Raw genomic sequence first — 21,876 nt, forward strand, 5'->3', positions numbered from 1 at the left:
AAGGGGGACAATCTTTTGTGGTGCATCATCATGTAATGAGACATGGGTCCATCATTATGCTACAGGGTCAAAAATGAGTAAGGAGTGGCGAAGGAAAGATGAGAGCTGCCCAGTGAAGGCTGAAATCCTCTGTCATTCAGAAAAGCTCTTGCAATGATTTTTTTGACTCAAGGGGAGTTTTACTCATTGATTTTTTCTAAAATAACGAATGGTGAATGCGGCTTATTATTCCTAGTTACTACAGTCAACAAAAGCCGCCTACCAAAACAAAAGGCAGAACACCACCATCAGAGATGTCATCCTTCTCCATGGCAATGCCAGATCATGATTTTGACAAGGGATAAATTGGAAAAAATGCATTGGGAAACTCCCAACCTCCTACAGTCCAGATTTGTCCCCCAATGACTATTTTTTGTTTGCGCCCTTGAAAGAATCACTTTAATGGGTAATGATTCAAAAACAATGAAAACTTTGAGGAGTACATGCGCAATTCGTTGATGACTCGTTCTCAAACTTCTTATGAACAAGGAATATTCAAGCTTCCAAATCGTTGGCAAAAGTATGTAAATCATGCAGAAGACTATATAGAGAAATGATGAAGGTATGAATTGTATATATTATTAATCAATAAATTTATTAAAAAAATCACTATATTTGATTCACCCTCGAAATATCTATATATATATTTATGTTCTGTTAAAATAAACCACCTAATACAGAATTTTGAGATAAGATATATCTTAGCTTAATTTTTCCATGAAAGTACTTTTGCAGGATCCCACATCCTCAGTAATGATTGAAATAAGTCAATTATTGCTTAATAAAAATTCAAAATTGTATTAAAATTAAGTTAAGATATGGCTTATCTCAGTATTTTGTACTAAGTCGTTTATTTAATTGAATTTAAATATAATCTAACACAGTACAGAGGAATAATATCAATCTTAAAAAGATTAACTTCAGTAAAATAATATATATATATATATATATAAATATATATATATATCTTAGATTAATCAATTATCTATTTTTTCTAACTCAAGAAATTTTTAACAGAAAAAAGAATGTGTAATTTCACAAGTTAAGTTTAATTTATATTAAAAAATGCAGCTGTATATTGTACAATCGACTACACTTCCTAATTGGCATTAAAATTTAAGACAATTAGCATGGACACATTGTTTATTTATTTATGTATTACTGCAGACGATGCACAATTGCAGTTACATAATTTTTTAGCATGTAAAAAACATGTACATGTTTTTTACCAAGCCTGACTGGGAATCAAATTCAGAAACTTGTAGATGAAAGTTGGAGATGCTGCCTCTCTACCATAGAAAGGTCAACAGAAATAAGTATACTCATATATTTCTTATTTACTTTCATTCTGTAGTTACTTTTTGTAATTTGTCAAATTTTAATAATAAACTTTCATTAAAGGAACTGCCAGTTGCATAATGATCATTTTTTATACCATTATATCTGTAAATCTCAAGAGAATTGCAAACTCTGTATCAAACTTTCAGATTTGAGGAAAATTTTCTAAATTTTATTTAGAAAACTTAATTTACTACTAAGCATAGGTATGTTGCAGCCTGATTCATGACTCAAAAATATTTTAATACTTTTTACACTATAACTAGGTAAGAGTAGTTACTTTTATAGTTTAAAAATGTAACTAAATAAACTTATTAGCAAAATAAGTTTATTTAGTTACATTTTTAAACCTGTCAAGTGCCAGATCCAGTGTGAGGATATACAATTTAGCATATAATATATAATAAGCATTATAATGTATTATAATATATAATTAAAATATAATTTAGGATATAATAATTTGCATACATTGCAAATTATGAATGTAGCAGACCACTGTAACCATTTTATAATCATAATTCGTTAATGTTCCATTATATTTCCATGCATGTATAACATTATTCTGTCTATTAAATAACATATTTTCATATTTCATTCACAGATTTCAGTATTCTATTTTTATTCAACCAAAATAATGACATAAATAGCTTTTGGCCTTTAAAAGTTTTATGTGTGATGTAAGATTCGAAATGGCATTGAATGTCATTAATTGCATTAAAGGCAATAAACTTCTTTTTCTTTTTCCTGTTTTGCCTCCGGTAACTACCGTTTAGATAATTCTTCAGAGGATGAATGAGGATGATATGTATGAGTGTAAATAAAGTGTAGTCTTGTACATTCTCAGTTCGACCATTCCTGAGATGTGTGTTTAATTGAAACCCAACCACCAAAGAACACCGGTATCCACGATCTAGTATTCAAATCCGTGTAAAAATAACTGGCTTTACTAGGACTTGAACGCTATAACTCTCGACTTCCAAATCAGCTGATTTGGGAAGACGCGTTAACCACTAGACCAACCCGGTGGGTAAGGCAATAAACTTAACTGTAATTAAGTGATTAATATATGTATATTTCTGTACGTATAAAGCACTTGTTCTGACTGACTGAATGATTGATTCATCAGCGCCCATCAAAAACTACTGAAGATAAATTGATGAAAACTTTTATCATCATCATTATGAAATTAATTTTTGTTTTATAATTCATACATTATTGTTTTAAATTTTAAAAAATAAAATTAGAATAAAGAAAGGATGTAAAAACCCAGATTCCTTTAGAGATACTGGATTATGTATATTAATTCAGTTTACATACATTTTTTGTGTGTTTTAGTTACATACATTATAATTTTACTTGTTTTTAAGCATAATATTTTCCTTATTTCCAGGGCTATTTGGCTGAATGTAGAAGGAGAACAGACATGTTTAGTGAAGAACAAATAACAACAATATTTGGAAATCTTGAACAACTATTGCAGTTCCAAAGTGAATTTCTTGAAGATCTGGAAAAGTGTGTTGAATGGGATGCTCCTCACAAAAGTTGTATTGGTGACACATTTTTAAAACATGTAAGTTTAAGCCTTGATAAAGTCTAATTTATTTTCTTTATAACTGCTTTTAACCATTGTGGGGCAAGAAAACAAATATATGTTCCACTGCAGTTACAAGATCGGAGAACAGAGTGATGTACATCTCATAATATAATTTTCAAATTTATTATTTGCATTGAAAATTTTTATTTAAATATATATGTATATGTTTAATCTTATTAAAAAGAATACAAGTTATACAGGATGAGCAGCATAAAACCAAGCCCATAATGAAACTGCTACCCAATACTATTTATGAAAGACTCTCTCACAACTAGCGCAGCTAGTGGATGTATATGTTACTACTGATTGTTGCTGCCATTTGTCAAGTGGTTCCGTGTCGGTGCAGTATATGTTTTGTTGCAGTGCAGTATTGTGAGTGCAGTTGTTTTTATGTAAAATGCCTTATTCAATCCAGGAGACGATAGGTATAGTTGAGGCCTATATACGTTCTGGGTCACTTGAAGAATCACCATTTGGAAATTTTTCATAGAAAAATTAACAAATTCCTGTATCCCAATGAAGAGTAGCATACACAATTTAGTTAAAAATATGGCGTACAACAGGTTTGGTTTCAAATGCAAAACAAAATAGGCAACCTTCCTTCACTTAGGACTCCACAGGCCATTGCCGATATTGAAAGGAGTCCAGTCCAAAAAATCATTACACAGGTTATCCCAACAATCAGGTATTAAATACACATCTTGTCATAAAATTCTTCATGAATTAAAATTGCATTACAACTGTGCAACATCTGAAGGAGACAGACAAACTGAAATGACTTGATTATTGCAACTGGCTTCTCGAAAACATTTTTAGTGAACAGATAGACCCGATGTCGTATTTCTTGTCAGACGAGGCATGAATTCATTTATCCGGCTATGTTAATTCACAGAACATGAACTGAAAGTGAACATTAAACGACATTAAGTGACAACGTTTTGCGTCAAATGACTCTCAATATGATCAGTCAAGCACAAAAGTGCATCGATGTCCAGGGTGGTCATTTTGAACATCTTTTGTAATAAGGTAAATAAATGCAACTTTAAAAATTACCTTTTAAGATTTCGTTATTTAATTTATCCATATCATTCATAAAATTTCATTCCAACTTAAAAACTATTGATTCTACAGCGGTTACATTGTAGATTCAGTTTTATGTTGCTCACCTGTAGAATGTGTAAGTTTAATATTGTTACTATGAAGGTGATGTTATGTCAGAATATTTACTAAATTTTCTAAGAGATATATTATGAGAGTAAATAGTGTTACTTTAAAAATCTATCAGTATAACAATCAGTCAAACGATACAGTTTCTAAACCGATATAGATTTTAAGTCTATCAGTAATTTTCATATACCAAACATAAAAGAGGACAATATAAAAGCTTGTGATAAAACTCGTTTCACTCAAAAATGTAACATGTCTTATATTTACTACCATTTACACCATTTTTGTATCTTTAGAATTTTTTTTTTTTTAAATAGTGAGTAGCACCAAAGCGCTTCAATTTTATAAAGGTGATCTGACACAATATGTTCAATTTCTATTGCTTTTAGTTATTTACAGCATGTATTATGAAATTATTCCAGAACTTTCATAACCTATTCTACTCATGAAATAATGAAAGAGTTCATATAAACATATGTCATAATATGCTTCAATTGCGAGTTACGGCTAGTGAAAAATTTCACTCAGATTTCAACTACCCGGTGAAATTAGGCCATACTTAACATTTTAGGATGTTAATTAAGATACAGAATAAGTGATTTTTAATTTTTTTTACCTAAAAAATCAAATAAATAAGTCTCAGAATCTTATCTGTAGGAGTTTTTCAATTTATTCGTTTTCATCACAAATAAATTGGGGTAAAGATAAAATTGGGATAACAAATAAATTGGGGTGAAAAACCTTGATTTTGTGTTTGACGTACAATAATGTTGTTAAGTGGGTTTAAACAAAACTTGTAGTGAATTTAATTCTGAAAAAATGGTTTATGATAACTTAAATAAAACAAAGAAAAATTATAAAAATTTGAATCATATTTAGAAACACTACATTACTGCAATTGTCAGAAAAGTACTTGTGTATGTAAACAAAAACCTGATTCTTTTTTGGTAATGTGGAAAAACTGTAAATACAAAATTTACTGTTGAAAAATTTTAAAAACTGAAAATTACACAGCAGTTGTGAAATAAAAATTACTTACATAATAATCTTTTTATTACTGACAGAAATACAATAAATTATTTGAAAAATTATTATTTCAATGTTGGCAATAAAATAACAACAGCTGATCAACAATATGCAATATTATATTAGTGTTTAAATAATCTGTAAGGTACATTAAGTATATCTGGTAATTTAAACTGTGCTGTCGTTAGTAAATGTGTTTTGTCAATTTTAGTGTGAGCATGATCAGTTTGCCACTGATGTAACACCATACTTGTTTACAACAGAGGAATTCACTGATGCAATATTCATTCTGGGTGTGTGTAGTGGTAATACTACAGCTGCTGTGGTAGAATATGAAATACATATTCCAAATCGCAGGATTCTACATCTCAAAACAATTTGCATGACTTTTTGCAAGAAACAGAAACAGGCTTACTACTTATTAGTAATACCAACTATCTGGCTACACAATGCTGTTATTGATGAAATTATTATTAACGCAGTTCAGCACAGTCCAGCTGTCAGTACATGATGTCTTTCTAAGCAATATCAGAGTTTCACGTTTGATGGTTTGGAGAACAGTTAAACAAAACAAGTTTTACCCTATCATAAACAGTCTGTTCAACATCTACACCCAGGAGATGGTTTGCTTCATTTGGAGTTTTACAACTAGTGGAATACTAATCGACAACTTTACATGTATGTTTTGTTTACCGAAAAACAAAACAGGAAAATTTCACTTGAGATGTCAACATCTTATTCATTGAGCATACATGGGCAGAAGTAAATACACATGAAACAATAGAAGGCAATTTTCAACTTCAACCCCGGTGAAATTAGGCCATACTTAACATTTTAGGATGTTAATTTAAGATACAGAATAAGTGATTTCTAATTTTTTTACCTAAAAAATCAAATAAAATAGGTCCCAGAATCTTATCTGTAGGAGTTTATCAATTTATTAGTTTCAATTTATACGAATAATTTGAGCATGTTGTATCAGATATTTGACAAAAATATATAATTATAATGTGCAAATAATGTATATTAAGACATTCACTTTGATACATGACATATGATTTGTTACATACATCTTGTTACAGTCTTCTTTGATGTACTGAAAGTTTTAGTTTTACTAATCTGCTGTGTAGCAACTGTTTGGTCTTGAAATATGTTATAAACAATTATTTTTATGATGGATGTCATGATAAAGCTTTATTTCAGTTAAAAGATTATTTAGTAATTTCATTTTTAACAATAAGAATGGCATTTAAAAATTTTTTTGAATTAGAATAGTGAAGAGGCCTGAGGATATGAATTCAGTATAAATAGTCAGGTTACTGTTAGAATTGAGCTCTGCTGGGATTCTTGTACTTAGCTTCTAAATTTAAATTCACTAGTTATTATAAAAGTTTTTTTTTAATTGGTTCCTCATTTAGCAATATATAATCTTGAAAGTTTACTGAAAAGTAAACATTATAGTGAAGTTCAAGCAATTAAAATTATTTTGTGAAAAAGATTAGTGAAAATATTTGTTTAAAGAAAGAGTATTTTATAATTTTTTTTTTTTTAATTTTACAAAAAAAGTTATTAGTGTTTCTCAAAAAATCAGTTATCATTTATTATGACTTAAATATACTAAGTTACATTTTAATTTTAAAAAAAAATTATTCATAACTTTTGTGGGTTTATAGCAAAAAATTATGTTTTATAACTTTTCAAGTAAATAAAATAACAATCTGTTATCACCTTTACTGATTAACATGACAACCATTACTGGTTAACTTGAGAAAACCAATCACATCCCTTTTCATTGCATCATATTTGACAATCCCTAATATTTAACTTAAAATAATAGGCTTTTTCAAGTCTAATATAGATTTGCTTTAAAACTAATCAATGAAAGTATTTGAAAAGTTTTTGTGTATAATCCAACCAAGAGAAATTTTAGATTTATTACTTCAGTATATTGGTATGTACATTAATTCACATACCAGTGAAAAAATTCAACTTTATTTAAGAGAAAATTTTATGGAACTGAGGAGATCCACTCTAGAAGTCAAGTTTAAATTTCATGACATTTGTGCTCATAAATAATATAATATAATATGATGAATCAAAGTTGAAGTTGAAGACAGACCTCAGTGGAACCCTTTTTGCCATTTCTATCTATCTTGAATTATTTTGTTGTTATTTATCTTTTCTGCTTCTTTTTCCACCTACTCTTCTATTATGGTTTTTTTTTACAAGCTCTTTTCTAAGTATTTGTCCTATAAAATCAGAATTTTATTTCCTTGTGGCATTTAATTTATTTCTTTTTTCTTTGACTTTATTTTAACATCTCTACAATAGTTTGACCATTTTATTCCTTTCATCTTTCATCATGTCCATGTCTTAAAATTTAAAAAATATTTATTTTCTTTTTACTTTAAGATCATTTTTCAGAACTAATAAAACTACATTTGCATAAATTTTCCATGTACTAAACTCTGTATAAAACACTTTTTCACATCTTTTTCTCAACTGGTATTTATACGTTTATCACTCATTTATGTATGTTGTAGCTGTGTTCAACAATCTCAAAACGTATAAACTATAACCACCATTAATTACATATAGCTTTTATAAACCTATGCTGCTTTATCAATTTTATCAGATGCTTTAATATTGTATATAAATGTCAAACATTTTTATTAGTGAGAATTTTAAGGTGTGAAATTCTTTATTTTTCTTAAAAATTGTAGATTTTACATTTACATTTACATTTACATAAAGTGAAGCAAGATTCTTAGTACACTCTTTAAAACTTGAACATGATTGGTAGAAAAGTAATTTGTCATTAAAATAATGCATTCAGGAAGAACTTAGTTGATATGAATTAAAGATTCCTGTAGCAAAATGGCTACAAAACAGACTGAGTTCCTATATCATGTTTTACATATTGTACAATTTGATTGTTCATACTGACATAGGTAATTTCCAGAAATCTTTAGTTTACATTAGTTTTTTTTAATAGAAAACGATAATGCTCAGCAGTTGTGTACAACTCCCATAGAATTATTAATTTTTTTTAATAAGATATTAATTAATGATTTGGTTTATAAATACGTTAACCTTCAGAAATTAGAACTCCTTTATTTAAGCTCTTGTGTAAAATCAATTCCTGGTTTTTTATTAACCTTTTGGCTTTAAAGTTTTAATTTATTCACCATAATTTTGGTACTGTTTATATTTATGTATTCTGATATTTTATTTCTTTATTTTTTTTACAGCAAGCAGGATTTAGAATGTACTCAGAATATTGCAATAGTCATCCTCTAGCAATAGCTACTTTACAGGAGCTGTATCAACATAATAGCTACAACAAATTCTTTGAAGCATGTAGACTGATGAGAGGCTTAATTGAAATACCTTTGGATGGTTATCTATTAACTCCAGTACAACGGATATGTAAATATCCTCTACAGTTAGCTGAATTGTTGAAATATACTAAGGTATTTACTATATTTAATTTCATGGTAAAGCTTTTAGTAGTTTTTACTTTTACCAAAATTCTAAATACTTTTCTATAAATATTTTTGTATTTTTTTCTATGTAACCACAATTATGTAATGCAGTTATTTTGTAGTTATGTAATGAACATTAATTCAGTTTCATTTTTAAAAAAAAAGTCCCCCATATTTTACAGATTTTATTTTATGTAATTGACAAAGTACTGTGAAAATAGAAAAATAAAACGGTTTGATTTACAAGATATTATAAAATGTTATGTCAAAAAAGATGATTAGTTTTTCTTTGTAAACAAACATTAGTTTATTCAACTTATGATTCCCTAAAAATACATAAAGACTATTCATTAATTAGTAAATCAAATCATTCACATGCACCTAGTTATAAATTATTCAGATTTTGTCTACACGAGATTTGTGTTTCATATCAAGTCTTCTTGATACAAAACACTAAGTAGACACTAACACTAAGTAGATTAATAATACTAACTATAGCCATAATATAGGTCTTATATAGTTCTTAATAGGTCCTGTGAATTTTAATTAAAAAAATTAGATTTATCATTTGAAATGTAGCAATAGCATTAGCAAATCTATAAAAATGGTATGATACACATTGATATTCCTGCACCTAAGCCAGTGATTCCCAAACTGTGTGCTACAGCACCCAGGGGAGCCATGATCTCTTCACAGGGGTGTCGCAAAATATTGTAAAAGCTTCAGAATTAATTGAACCAAGACATTTATAATTGTTAATTTAAAAAAAAAAACTTTTATAAAGTAAAAAAAAAAGAAAAGTTAAATAATGAAGATACATGAGTTTTATTTATTTTTATCTCTTACTTACGAGTAGTCATACTTTTACTTAGAGTAGGACACCATGGAAAAATTTCAATTGAAAAAGGGTACCATGACTCAGAAAAGTTTGGGAACCACTGACCTAAGCTATTAATATAATGTTAGAATTTCTGTTACTAAATTGGTTAATTTTTATAGATAGATTAATCTTCTTCAGAATTATATTTCATTGTTAATTTTATTGGAAATAATTATTCTAATGTTTGATCATTTTCAGTCTGATCATTTGGACCATAGTAAGATACAAGAAGCACTTGAAGCAATGCGTGGTGTAGCTGTACTCATAAATGAACGCAAAAGACGAATGGAAAGTTTAGAAAAGCTTGCATCATGGCAGCAACGTGTTGAAGGTTGGGAGGTATGAATATTTAAACATTTTTAAGATATATGCATTAAATAGAGAAACAGAAAGTTCAGGTTTTTTTTAATTACTATTTAAAAGCTTATTGACAAGGTAATTTTGTTACTGTAAATGAAAAAATATTATCTTTTAATTTTATTTTAAATTAATTGAAAGAAAAGCATTTTAAATGGGTTGATAATTTATTTATTAATGGATTGGCAATGAGATCAAAATAAGGTGTTTTTGATAAGGTGAAGTGATGTGTTGAGTTCTGTACATAAACAGAACTTTGTGTGTTATGCACACCATGAAGAATACATAGACAAATCTATTGTCTGTTTGATAGAGGTTTTGGTTCTTTTTTTAAGAATAAGTGTCTATTGTTTTTAGTTAAGGTTGCATACATTCATATATATAAACGCATGAAAAATTCAAATTTTTAATTTACTAAGTATTAGTCAAATGACTCACATTTATGATGTGCAAACAGCACATTTTTTTGTCTTGAAAATTTTAAAAATTTTTTGAGGGAGCCTCAAAAGGTGGTATTTTATTTTAATTGGGAATGAATGTAGGTGTATTGATATTTAACAATGATGGCAAGCTTAGCATTTTATTAAAGTGCCAAAATAGAAAATAAATACAGTTTAATTTTGTTATGAACAATTTCATCATCCCACAAAAATTTGACATTAATAAAGACCCAGAAATTTTACACTATGATGAGCATTCAATTTTGCAGAACTTGTTTTAGTTGCTTCAGTTACTTTAAATGTAAAAATAAGTTATAAGGATTAGATATCACTTTGAGTATATTTTCTTGAATTATTATCTAATAACTTCTTAAAATTATGTGACTAATAGGTAGCTTGTTAAAATTGAAATAGCTGAAAGATAAAAAATGCATTAAAAAAATTATCCTTAGAAACAAACTGCATAATTTAATATAAACCTAGTAAAAGATAGTTTAGATGTTTAAAGCTAAATAAAAACACAATAGATTTGCTATTTACTACCCAGAAAGATGTACCACATAAAATATATTCAGAAGTTATACCCAATTCATAGAGTTGAATCATCGCCATTCTCTTTAAAAATGTTCAGAAAATCATAACTGTTAACTTCATTTTCTCTAAATTCATTTAATATAAGTAGTAACATTTTCTTTTAAAGATTCATCCCAGTTTTATAAATATAAAGTAAATGTTTGCTACAGAATGAATTTAAAAATTCAACTCCAGTTAGAATACAAATTGTTAGTTTATACATCAACAGCTAATACAGTAACATTTTAAAAATATTAACAACTGCATAACAATACAGATTTATTGATAAAATTTTGTTATTCAAAACTTGAAGAAATAAGTAGAATGGGTTTCTATATCTATTTAAAATACTAAGAACTTCTAGTCTTAGAAATAGAATACAATATTTCAAGTGTTTATTTTCTTCTTTTTTTTCCATTTGAATTGTGCTGTATTTATCAGCAGATGACTGTTGCAGCGTTCCAGGTTAAAACCTTATTATTCCATGACAAGTAATTCTTTAAAAGAAATTAAATTCTCACACGATTTTATTTACCCTTTCTTAATAAAAGATAAGTTTGAGTAGCAGTATATATATATATATATATATATACAAGAGTACTTTCACGATTTTCTCGCATTATAAATACACACCATTAACAAAAAAAATCCTTAATAAATACAGCAAAAAAGAATTTTCCAAAACTTTAGATATAAACTTTAAAATCAAAATTAAAAGTTAAAATTAAAGTTGAAAATTCCACATATAAAAATATGACGTATATTACTGTCAGTAATATAATATTGGCTAGCCAAATCACACACACAAATTCATTCTTTTTAACATATTTATCATTTTAATTTTTAATTAATATTTTTATTATTTGACAACATATTTTTATGTATGGTATTTTTAACATTTCAGGCAGATTTTCGTGTATCAATAAAATTTCATATTCATTCTTTGTTCAAACGTATCATTTCATGTTGGAATCGCAAAAGTGGTAACACACGTGTTCACAGTAACACAAGCTGCACAGCTACCAATGCACACTATAACTGTATATGCAGCCTTGTGCTGCTATCTGTTGGCATGTTACAAAATATTTTGTAGTCTCAAAATATTTTGATACCATCTCATATAATCAATTGATTATGATATTTGTCAAGTATAATTCTTTCGGTGACATGCTGTGAAATTTCATACACATGCATTCTGTTGCTTATTTGTAGTGATGGAGTACAGCAAACAAGTTTTCACTTTTTCTGAGAAATGGATAAAATTGAAATTCAACCTGTTACAGAGTACTTTGTTTTAAAAGATTTAACCCTGATGGATAAAGAAAAAAAGTTAGATTCCACTTTGAAGGATTCTTCTCCATCATTTTCGATGATAAAGTGGGCTGCTGAATTTAAAACATGGTCGTATATCATTCAAGAATATACGCTTAAAAACCTAAATTACTAACACAAATGAAATCATCAATAAAATCCACAATGCAATATTAAATGATTACCAACTGAAGTTACGTGAGCTTGCTGACATTGCAAACATTTTCATAGATGTTTCTCCAGTACATTTTACATGATGTTTTGGGTATGAAAAAGCTATACGCTCTATGGGTGCTGAATTTGTGTGTGATTTTGCTGAATCTCTTCAGAATTTTATAAAAGTAGATGAATAATGGATTTACCATTATATGCCAATGACCAAACAGTGGGACAGGTGAAAGTGCGCTCAATAAAGCAAAAATGGTTCCATCTGCAGGAAAGGTATGTTGTTTTTTTGGGGGGGATTCTTGTGATGTGATGCTCATAGACTTCCTGGAAAAAGGCAAGATGATTACTTGGAAGTATGATGCTTCACTACTGGACCAATTGAAGGATGCTATTCAGGCTAAAATGTCCACATCTGGCCAAAAAGAAAGTGCTTTTTCACCATGGTAATGCACCTGCTTTTACATCTCAGGTTGCTGCTGTAAAAATTCCATGAAATACACTTTGAAGTGTTTCCACATGACCCAAATTCATCAGATTTGGCTTCCAGTGATTACTTCCTTTTCCCAAACCTGGAGAAATCGCATTATACTGAGAGTATTAAAAAGTTGTTAGTCTAAAACAGTCAAATTTCAAGATTACTACATTGAAAAATATAAAAACAATCTTGTGTTTTCTTTGTCATGTCAAAACTTTCAGAACGATTCTCATAATACCAAACATATACCACTTGATACAACAGTAAAATGTACTACAGCAAAAATATAAAAAAACGTATAATTATTAAAATAGTAAGAAAATATGTATGTTTTATTCTAAGGCTTTTATCATACCAATCTACTCTTTCAGTTTATTGAGATGATCTGAAGCCATACCAAAGGATATGTAGCCACAAACAGTAAAGTTTTTAATGTAAAAAGTAGTCTTTCAAGAAGAAATTGACAGAATAATGACTGAGAATTGTATGTGACACATTAAAAAAAAAAATGTTGAAAGTGGGCGGCATCATTGACAAATTGGTAGACAAAATGGCGATAAATATTTTAGAAACAACACATAGGTCTAACGATTCAACCAGTAAATTGAAAGGAATCAAACAGGCAGATTATTATAGTGATTAATTATATTTTAAACTTAAATTGTAACACATTTAAAATCTAAAGTTCCATATAAAATTTATATATTTTATTTATAACTGTATAAATTAAAAAAATTTAATGTAACTAAAATAATATTTTTCCAAAGTAGTATTATATTATTCATTTTAGCATCAGAAGTGTTTTAGCATTAGACAAAATAAAGAATTTATGATTATAAATAAAAGCAAACCTTCACTTTTAACAATAAAAATACTTGTATAAGAAAATAATAAAACAATAAAATAAATATAAAATGAAGTAAGCTAAATATATTTGTTTATAGCTAAAAATAATAAACAATTGATAGTGTATAGTTAATAAGGCTGTAGCATAATAAATAACTTTGGTATAGTTGCCTAGTGTGTATTTGTGGGATTAGACAGACATTCTTGGAATTAGGCTGTACCTCCATGAAATCAGTTTGTTTATATGAGGATCAAATTAAGGAAAAATAAAACTTTCGTTTAGAAAATTAGGTTTTAAAGTAGGTTTTAATGTAGTAAGTTCAATTTTATTTTATAGACAAATTATAAGGTCAATTTTGTTAAGACATTTTTATTTATCTGATCGTTGTAAAGAATTATGTTGTGGATTTTTCAGGGTGATGATTTAATTGAAGGCAGTTCTCAGCTGATATATCAAGGGGAAGCTGTTAGAATAACTACTGGAATGTGGACTAGTAGCATAATGTTGTTCTTATTTGATCATCAACTTGTTTACTGTAAAAAGGTAATCTCAGCTCCACTGGTATTTTTTATAGATTTTACTTATCAAAAGAGAAATCTGTGCTTGACCATTATTTTCCTTAACTCTTTACTAAATAAAATTTAAATTTAGTAATAAATCCCAAGTTTCTAAAGAGGAAAGCAATTTTTTTTTTAAATTTATTATTTGGGCCTGGTAATACAATTTTATACAAAGTAGTTATATTAAATAATAAAAAAATGATATCAAAAAGATATGTGTGATTATAGAGCATGGTTTTTAACTAACTCTAGATGCTATAAATTTAGTATTTTATAAGTTTAATATGTAATGCAAGCAGTTTTGTGGGTTACTACTATTAGGACTGTTTAAAGAATATTTAATGCAGACACATACAGTTTGCCAATTTGCCAAGAAAAAACTCAATTATAAACTATAAAAGAAGTTTTTAGTAAAAAAACCTATTGTATTCAAGTTTTCTATTTATTTATTAAAAAGGTTGAACCAATTTTCTAAGTTCTTTATTTAAAAAAGACTTTTGTTGGTAGACAAACTGATTAATGATTATTATGTTGTGTAAGTAGTAAGGTAGAAGTACATTTAATTTTTGTTTTCTTTGGTCTTTAAAAGAATACTTTGCTAAATGAGCTTCCTTCATTCAACAAAATATTGAGGAATAATTGGACTTAATCTAGCCTCCATTTAGATTTTATTAGCACATGAATAAATAAATGAATTAACATAGTTATAACTTCAAATGTTTACTTATAAGACTAATGCGTGAAAAAAAATTGTGATTATTAATTTCAAGCATTCTGCTTATTAAAAATTCTCTAAGATAATTCTGTTTTTTAACACTTTTCCATTCATTGAAGTCTTTTACTGAATTAGGAATATTTGAACATGACTTGAAGATATCAACTCATTTTGAAAAAATTCAAACCACTCTTGTCTGTTTAATACAGTAAAGCAGTTTATTCCAGTTTCTCTTTTTTTTGAAACATTGAAATAAGGTTTCTCATAAAAGTATTTCACTTATAGTTCTTATTTATGAGTTTATTCATTCTGATGATTGTAATTTTAACCGATGATTAACTGAAACTACTAGTGAATTATGTGATAGGTAATTATATATTCTACATAATTTAAAGATCGTTTTTTACACTGTATAGTTTTTATTGCTCACTGAAGTTTTATTTAGTTATGATGTAACTATTTTGTATTTTTATTCTTTATTTTAAATTTTCAGGATATCTTAAAAAGAAATACTTACGTATATAAGGGCCGAATGGAAATGGACACAAGTGATGTTATAAATGTAGCAGATGGTAAAGGTAAGTAAGTGTAAGTTAAAAGAACTTACTTTCTTGTAAAAGGACCTATTCATATTTAGTAACTTTAATTTTTATTGAGTATTTTTATAATTAAACATCGGACCCTTCCTGCTCCACAACAGTATAATTACAAAGTAATTACAATTAATTATTTTACAAAGTTTGTAATGTAATTTGAGATTAATATATAATGCAGCTGATGATGCGAGTAAATTGCAAAAGCGCTCCTGCATATATAGTGGAATAAGATGACATCCTACTTCATTTATTCTGTACTTTGGTTGAGCTAATAAAATAAATTACAAAATAATGTTATATATTTTAAAAAAATCTGCTAAAAACCTAATCCATTTATTCCATGTCTCACCCCCAACCCCTTTGCTTTTTTTTCTTTTCTTTCCTAACACAGGTAAAATGAACACTCAAAACCTATTCTCAGTTCATCCAGTCATGCTACTTAACAGATCGGTCTGATTTTTTTTTATTCTGCACAGAATGGCCTGCAAATATATCATGAAGCATTGATGGATCTTCAAAGTGATTTTCGTGTGAGAAATAACCTCAGAAAGTTCCTATATTAAGGAATAAATAAGAATCTTTTGAGGATTTTTCAGAGGAGATTCAAGTTTGAGGTTCATTGACACTTTATGACATATTTGTGGGCCATTCTGAGCAGAATAAAAAAAATTATCATCCTGATCCATTCAGTAGAATGCCCAGACAGACTAGAAATAGGTTTTCATTCCAATTTTTTTGAATATATAAGATTAAGTTTATTGAAAATTTAAGATGAAATGTAGATTAATTTTATAAAATAATCATATCAGTCTGTTAGATCTAAAATACTGATATCCAGATTTGTGTTGACTTTCCACACAATTCTGGTCCTGCTGCTTCTTTAAGTGCTACCAAAAAAGACAAAAAAATGAAGGTATCAAGGTGGAAAATGTGAAAAAAAAGTTGTTAAATGAAATATATTAATACAATCATTTAAATTTATTATCAGTAATGAGAAATTAAGAGCCTGATGAATACAGAATATTTCTAAGAATAGATTCAAATATATTATTGATTTGTTTGACCTTGTGAATATACACATATTACAAAACAAGCATAAACATCAATGTAAGAATGCTTATAAGGATATCTGATGGTGGAATATGGCACACACTAACTTTTATAAACATTTAAATGAATATTCTCTACAAATTTCTAAGAGAGAAGAATGTGAACAAAACTTAATTTTATTTTTGTTGGAGATGAAGCCTTTGCCAGTTATCAACTCATTCTGAAACCTTTTTCACAAAGAGATTTGACATAACAAACAACAGTTTTTAATAATCATTTGGTCAGAGCTTATAATGTTGTTAAAATTGCACTTTGTGTAATATCTGGTTGGTTACAAATTCTTCACACAGCATAAACATGTATCCTGTAAAGATTAACTACATAATACCTGTATATTTTATATAATTATTTAATCAGAAAAAAATTCACCTTATAATAATAATGTGTGTTTGACTATGAAAATTCACTAACAAAAACAATACAACAGAATTATACTTAAGAGGTAGGACTCTGCACATTTAACTCCACTGCAAATTTCAAAGAGATCAAGTACTTCACTTGTAGCAAAACAAAGTAGAAATGAATATGCAAAATATTTAATCAGTAGTGGTAAAGTACCATGGCAAGATTAAATGTTGACAAAGGGCAAAGCCTAAGTTTATATATAACTTTTTAAGTATGTATATACTTAAAATAATACTATTTAATTTATATATATATATATAAATTAAAATCAATGTATTCTGCAATAATTGTATGAATAAAAGTAAGCGTTCACTTACTGAGAGGTCTTCTATAGTATACTGAATAAGAGTTTCTGCTATGTTTCTGTAATTTTCTTCATCTACTGAGCTGTTTATATTATTTACACTTTCAGTCAGTTCATCCTGATCTTTTGTGAATACCAGTGAATCATAATATCATAAACATGGTTTTTACATTTCACTGACACCTTTTTTACCTCTTATAGAACCATTTTGTTTTATTCCTTTCTAAAGAACTTCTTAAAAATTACATATTTTTTTTTTAAAACTAGTGCATGATCAGTTTTTATAATATATTTCTCGCATATTTCTAATAATGCGTTATACCAATTGGTTTTTCAATTTTTATTTACGTATTGTTTGGACTTCACTTCCACAAAGAAGAAGGTTGTTGTTAACTTCTATAATTTTTTTTGTAAATTCTTTGTTCTTTTTGTAAAGCTGTTATAACCTGTTTCTTTGTATATTAATTGTATGTTACCTTTTTTATCATTGTTTTAATTACTAATTTTATTAAATTATCACTTTTACTAAAAACACTTCTTTTTTTAATTGTTTTCAGACACTAACATAAGTGCATTCATTAATCATGAAGTAGGATCGCCACAATCATATCCAAAATTTTTATGTGTATGTTTAGCAACTGTACTTCTTTGAAGTTAAAACAAATAGTTTTTGTATATGTAGCTATAAAGACTTTTTTTTTATATTTATTATTGAATTTTTTTTTTAATAGATCCACAACTAGGTGTCAGTATTCGGCATGGAATTAAAGTATATAGTTGCATAAGAGATAAATGGCTCTTATTCTGTTGTCGTACACAACAAGAAAAATCAAAATGGTTAGAAGCTTTTGCTGAAGAAAGACGTTTAGTTGCTCAGGATTTGCGAGATGGTCTTGAATTTGCACCAGCTGCAAGACAACTTGCAAGGATAGCAGCAGCACAATGTTATCGCCGACCTCCAAACAAACCGAGAGGTATACTAATTTCTTCTTCTATTTAAATGTAGCTTGCTCCTTATTTTATTTGCTTATTCTTATAAAAAATGTTATAAAAGAACATTCTTCATTTTTTTGCTTAGTCGTAGAATAATAAAAAGGTTATTACTTTCATTATTATAATTTTTTATGTATATTCTAAGTAGTTTTAAATGCTATGGTAGGTAATCATTAATAAATGCCAAAAGCATGCCTATCACCATGGATAGGTATCCATGGTCTTTGCCTTTCACCCAGTTCAAATTTTGGTCAGGTATTTCGCCAGGTAATTATTTCTCATGATTCTCGTGGTAAAAATGTTGATATTATATTTTCATAAACAAAGTTTGAGCACCTCTGTTGAATTAGTCATCTTAAAAAAATACAGTACCTAGCATTTTATAATATTGGTGATCCAAGGGAACTATTGTTTTAAACATGACTGTATACACTTTAAACAATCAAATGGAACTTGTAATTTTATGTTTTTGTACTGTCATGACACTTCTTGTATTAAAAGCAGTTTTAAATGTAAAAATTTAATTATAAAATAATGTGTAGAACTAAGAAATTTTTCCTTAATAATATAAATTTAGTACATTAAATTGTTCAAATTTTCTGACATTGAAAGAAATGTCAGACCCCACTATTAATTTAGATTTTTGAAAAAAACCAATCACAGGATATCAATATCTTCATTTTGTTGGCACAAACAAATTTTTAAAAAGCGTAAGGTAGAGAAATAGTGCATCTTACTTTTTAAAAAATATGATATACAGTATGTTAAATCGAAGTCTTGAAATTCTGTTTACAATTAATTTTTTTGATTCTGCCACATGAGTACCCTAATTCAAACTCTATGGTTTAAATGTATTCTATTATAGATAAATAAATTGTTAAACAAAGCTAAATCTTTCTTGTACGTTCTTATTTTAATCTAATTAATTAAAAGTGACATTCTGAGCAAAACTCACTACTTGGATAAAAAAATTAACACCCCTAAAGTATACAGTAGTTATTGTTATACAATAGTTTTGTATAGCAGTAAAATACAATATTTTTGCTTTTTGGTCATTTTTAGGCTATTTAAATTTCTTATATATCTGTGTACATTTATGATTGATTACCATAAATTATTGAATCTGTTTCTATCTGTTGTTTATTTGTGTTGCCTGATATTGCTGTTTACAACACTGCAGACTCTGCTTTTTAAGACTTCTATTTATCACACTTATAATAGAATGATACTGTATGTAGCATGTATTTAATATGTCATACATTTAACATACAATATTTAACATATGTAAACATAAAAATGATATTTTAAAAGCTGATGAAATTTTGGATGCTGTCAAAAGGGTATAATGGTGAAATTTTGCACAATTTGCCACAGATTTTGGATATTCATGAAAATTTGTACTTTTTTTAACAGAATAATTTGAGTAGATTTTAATTACAGATTTATAATTATCATTATTTTTAAACATATCATGTCTCTTTAGATGTTCATTTAGTAAAGCTTCTCCTGGACTTTCTTGAAAAATCAACTTTCAATTGCTTATAATTTAGTTAATTTGGCCAAAATTGATCTGCCTCCATTATTACCAAGATTTGTGTCAGAGGAAAGTAACCTGGATGAACACTATCATATTCTTTACAATTTGGAGATCCTAGTAATTTTGTACGCTACAGCACTGATATTTCTACATTCCTTATTCAGCTATTCTTATATGTAAAAAAGGTTTTCTATTTTTATATGTTCTTTGTTAAAAATGTTAATTTTACTGTTAAAATAAATTATTTCAGGTAAAAATTACAAAAGAGGAATAGGTTCATCAGATGCAGTCGCATTATCAGCACGCTCTAATGGATTAAATGGTTCGACACATTCTTTGGGTCGTCGTGTTGGTACTTGGTTCACTTTTGGCGGTAATAAAAAGACTCGTGCCTTGGGCAGGGCTGCCACCCTTCAGACAGTTCATCCGTCATGAGAACAAGTGATCGTCACAGTCAAGGGATGGGTGTGACGATAATAAATTAAATACCTGTAATATTTATATCTTAATGACTTAATTAATTATTAATATTCATTTTAATAATAATATTTCTATTATTATTATTATCATTATTATTACTACTGACCATTATTATACTTACTGCTGTTAATATTATTATGTAATAAATAATTATAGTTTTATTTCATTAAGACTGATTGTATTGCATTGATTAAAATGCAAATATGGTATGAAGAGGGTTGATTTTAATGACTTTTGTAATTTTTCATCATCAATCTATTGAGTTTGAATTATTAAGTATTAAACAAGTTAATGTGTCTCCTTTGGAATAAATATGATCTTTTTTACTGCTATAGAATTACAGAATTCTTCACATATTCAGTAAACATAACATATTATACAGTAAATAATTGTTATGTTTTTATTTGATTACAGGAGATCTTGAATAAAGACATAATGGTTTCTGTTTGAGGTCTTGCACATTTTTCATGCTTTTTTTTTTTTTTTTTTTTATCTTGTTTAGTGGAACTCTATTATGATAACAATTTTAATTTAGCTAAAATTATATTGTAATAAGTTGTAGAATTATGAACAGCTGTTGTTAATTTTTTTAAATCTCACGTTTTCATATGTATCAATGAAGAACCTAGTGTTTAGCACATTAAACATGAAATATTTAATCATTCCTTTTTCTTAACCTTTTAGGCCATTATTTTTAACCTTTGTTAATGTTTTATGACTAGCGTCAACTGCTACGGTCTTTAGCTGCAGTTATTGTTTTAATTTTTTACTTATGGGATCTTGTGCATTATTTGTTTTATATTTGAAACATATTAATTGGGCTATTTATCAGTTGATACTATTTAAGTTTACTGTTACACATTTTTTTAACTTAATATCTTTTACTAATGCTCTTCTTTTTATAAATAATTTACTTCCTCATTCCAAAATTTCTGAAATATTTTATTCTGCTTTTTTGTTATTGTAACTATAGTGCAAACGTTTCACTGCTAAACTCAAAACCCAAAAAATGCACATAAGACCTTAAACATTACTTAACTATTTTATCGTGGTGCTGTTACTCAATTCACCCTAATATTTTGTTATAAGTTGTTTTTTCTTATTTCAAGGACTTTAGGTATTCTTTCAAGTATGTTTGTCTAAATCAGTGTAACAATTACCATTCTCTGGAAATTTAAAAAAAATTGTTGGAGTTAAAACATTAAGTTAACACCCTTTACATCTAATTTAAAGAGTGTTAACTGACTATCAAATTTTAAATAGAATATCAACTTTCTCAAAATCATCAATTTTGCGACTTGTACAAATATTTAGTTAGCTACAGGAAATCTTTTGTTTATTTTCTATCGGTCTCCAAATCATCTTATATTCATTGATTAATCTGTGATAACATAGTGCAGTTATGTGCAGCCACATCTGTTGTAAATTTTTGTAACCTTATTGATGGTAATGTTACTATGTGAGGAAATTCTAGTT

At 27.6% G+C, this 21,876-nt stretch overlaps 1 protein-coding gene across 1 annotated transcript in view; it reads left to right on the forward strand.

Moving 5' to 3' along the window:
• RhoGEF3 (Rho guanine nucleotide exchange factor 3) overlaps positions 1-20,609 on the forward strand; it is a 171,679-nt gene extending 151,070 nt beyond the window's left edge. Inside the window, exons 10-16 of the mRNA XM_075354770.1 lie at positions 2,768-2,947; positions 8,416-8,637; positions 9,728-9,868; positions 14,115-14,243; positions 15,469-15,553; positions 18,122-18,364; positions 20,171-20,609. Coding sequence (XP_075210885.1) covers positions 2,768-2,947; positions 8,416-8,637; positions 9,728-9,868; positions 14,115-14,243; positions 15,469-15,553; positions 18,122-18,364; positions 20,171-20,355 — 1,185 coding nt within the window. The 3' untranslated portion in view covers positions 20,356-20,609. The remainder of the gene's footprint in view (positions 1-2,767; positions 2,948-8,415; positions 8,638-9,727; positions 9,869-14,114; positions 14,244-15,468; positions 15,554-18,121; positions 18,365-20,170) is intronic.
• The last annotated feature ends 1,267 nt before the right edge of the window (positions 20,610-21,876 follow it).

This window comes from Lycorma delicatula, chromosome 1 (genome assembly GCF_047948215.1).
Source record: "Lycorma delicatula isolate Av1 chromosome 1, ASM4794821v1, whole genome shotgun sequence".
NCBI classification, from domain to species: Eukaryota; Metazoa; Arthropoda; class Insecta; order Hemiptera; family Fulgoridae; genus Lycorma; species Lycorma delicatula.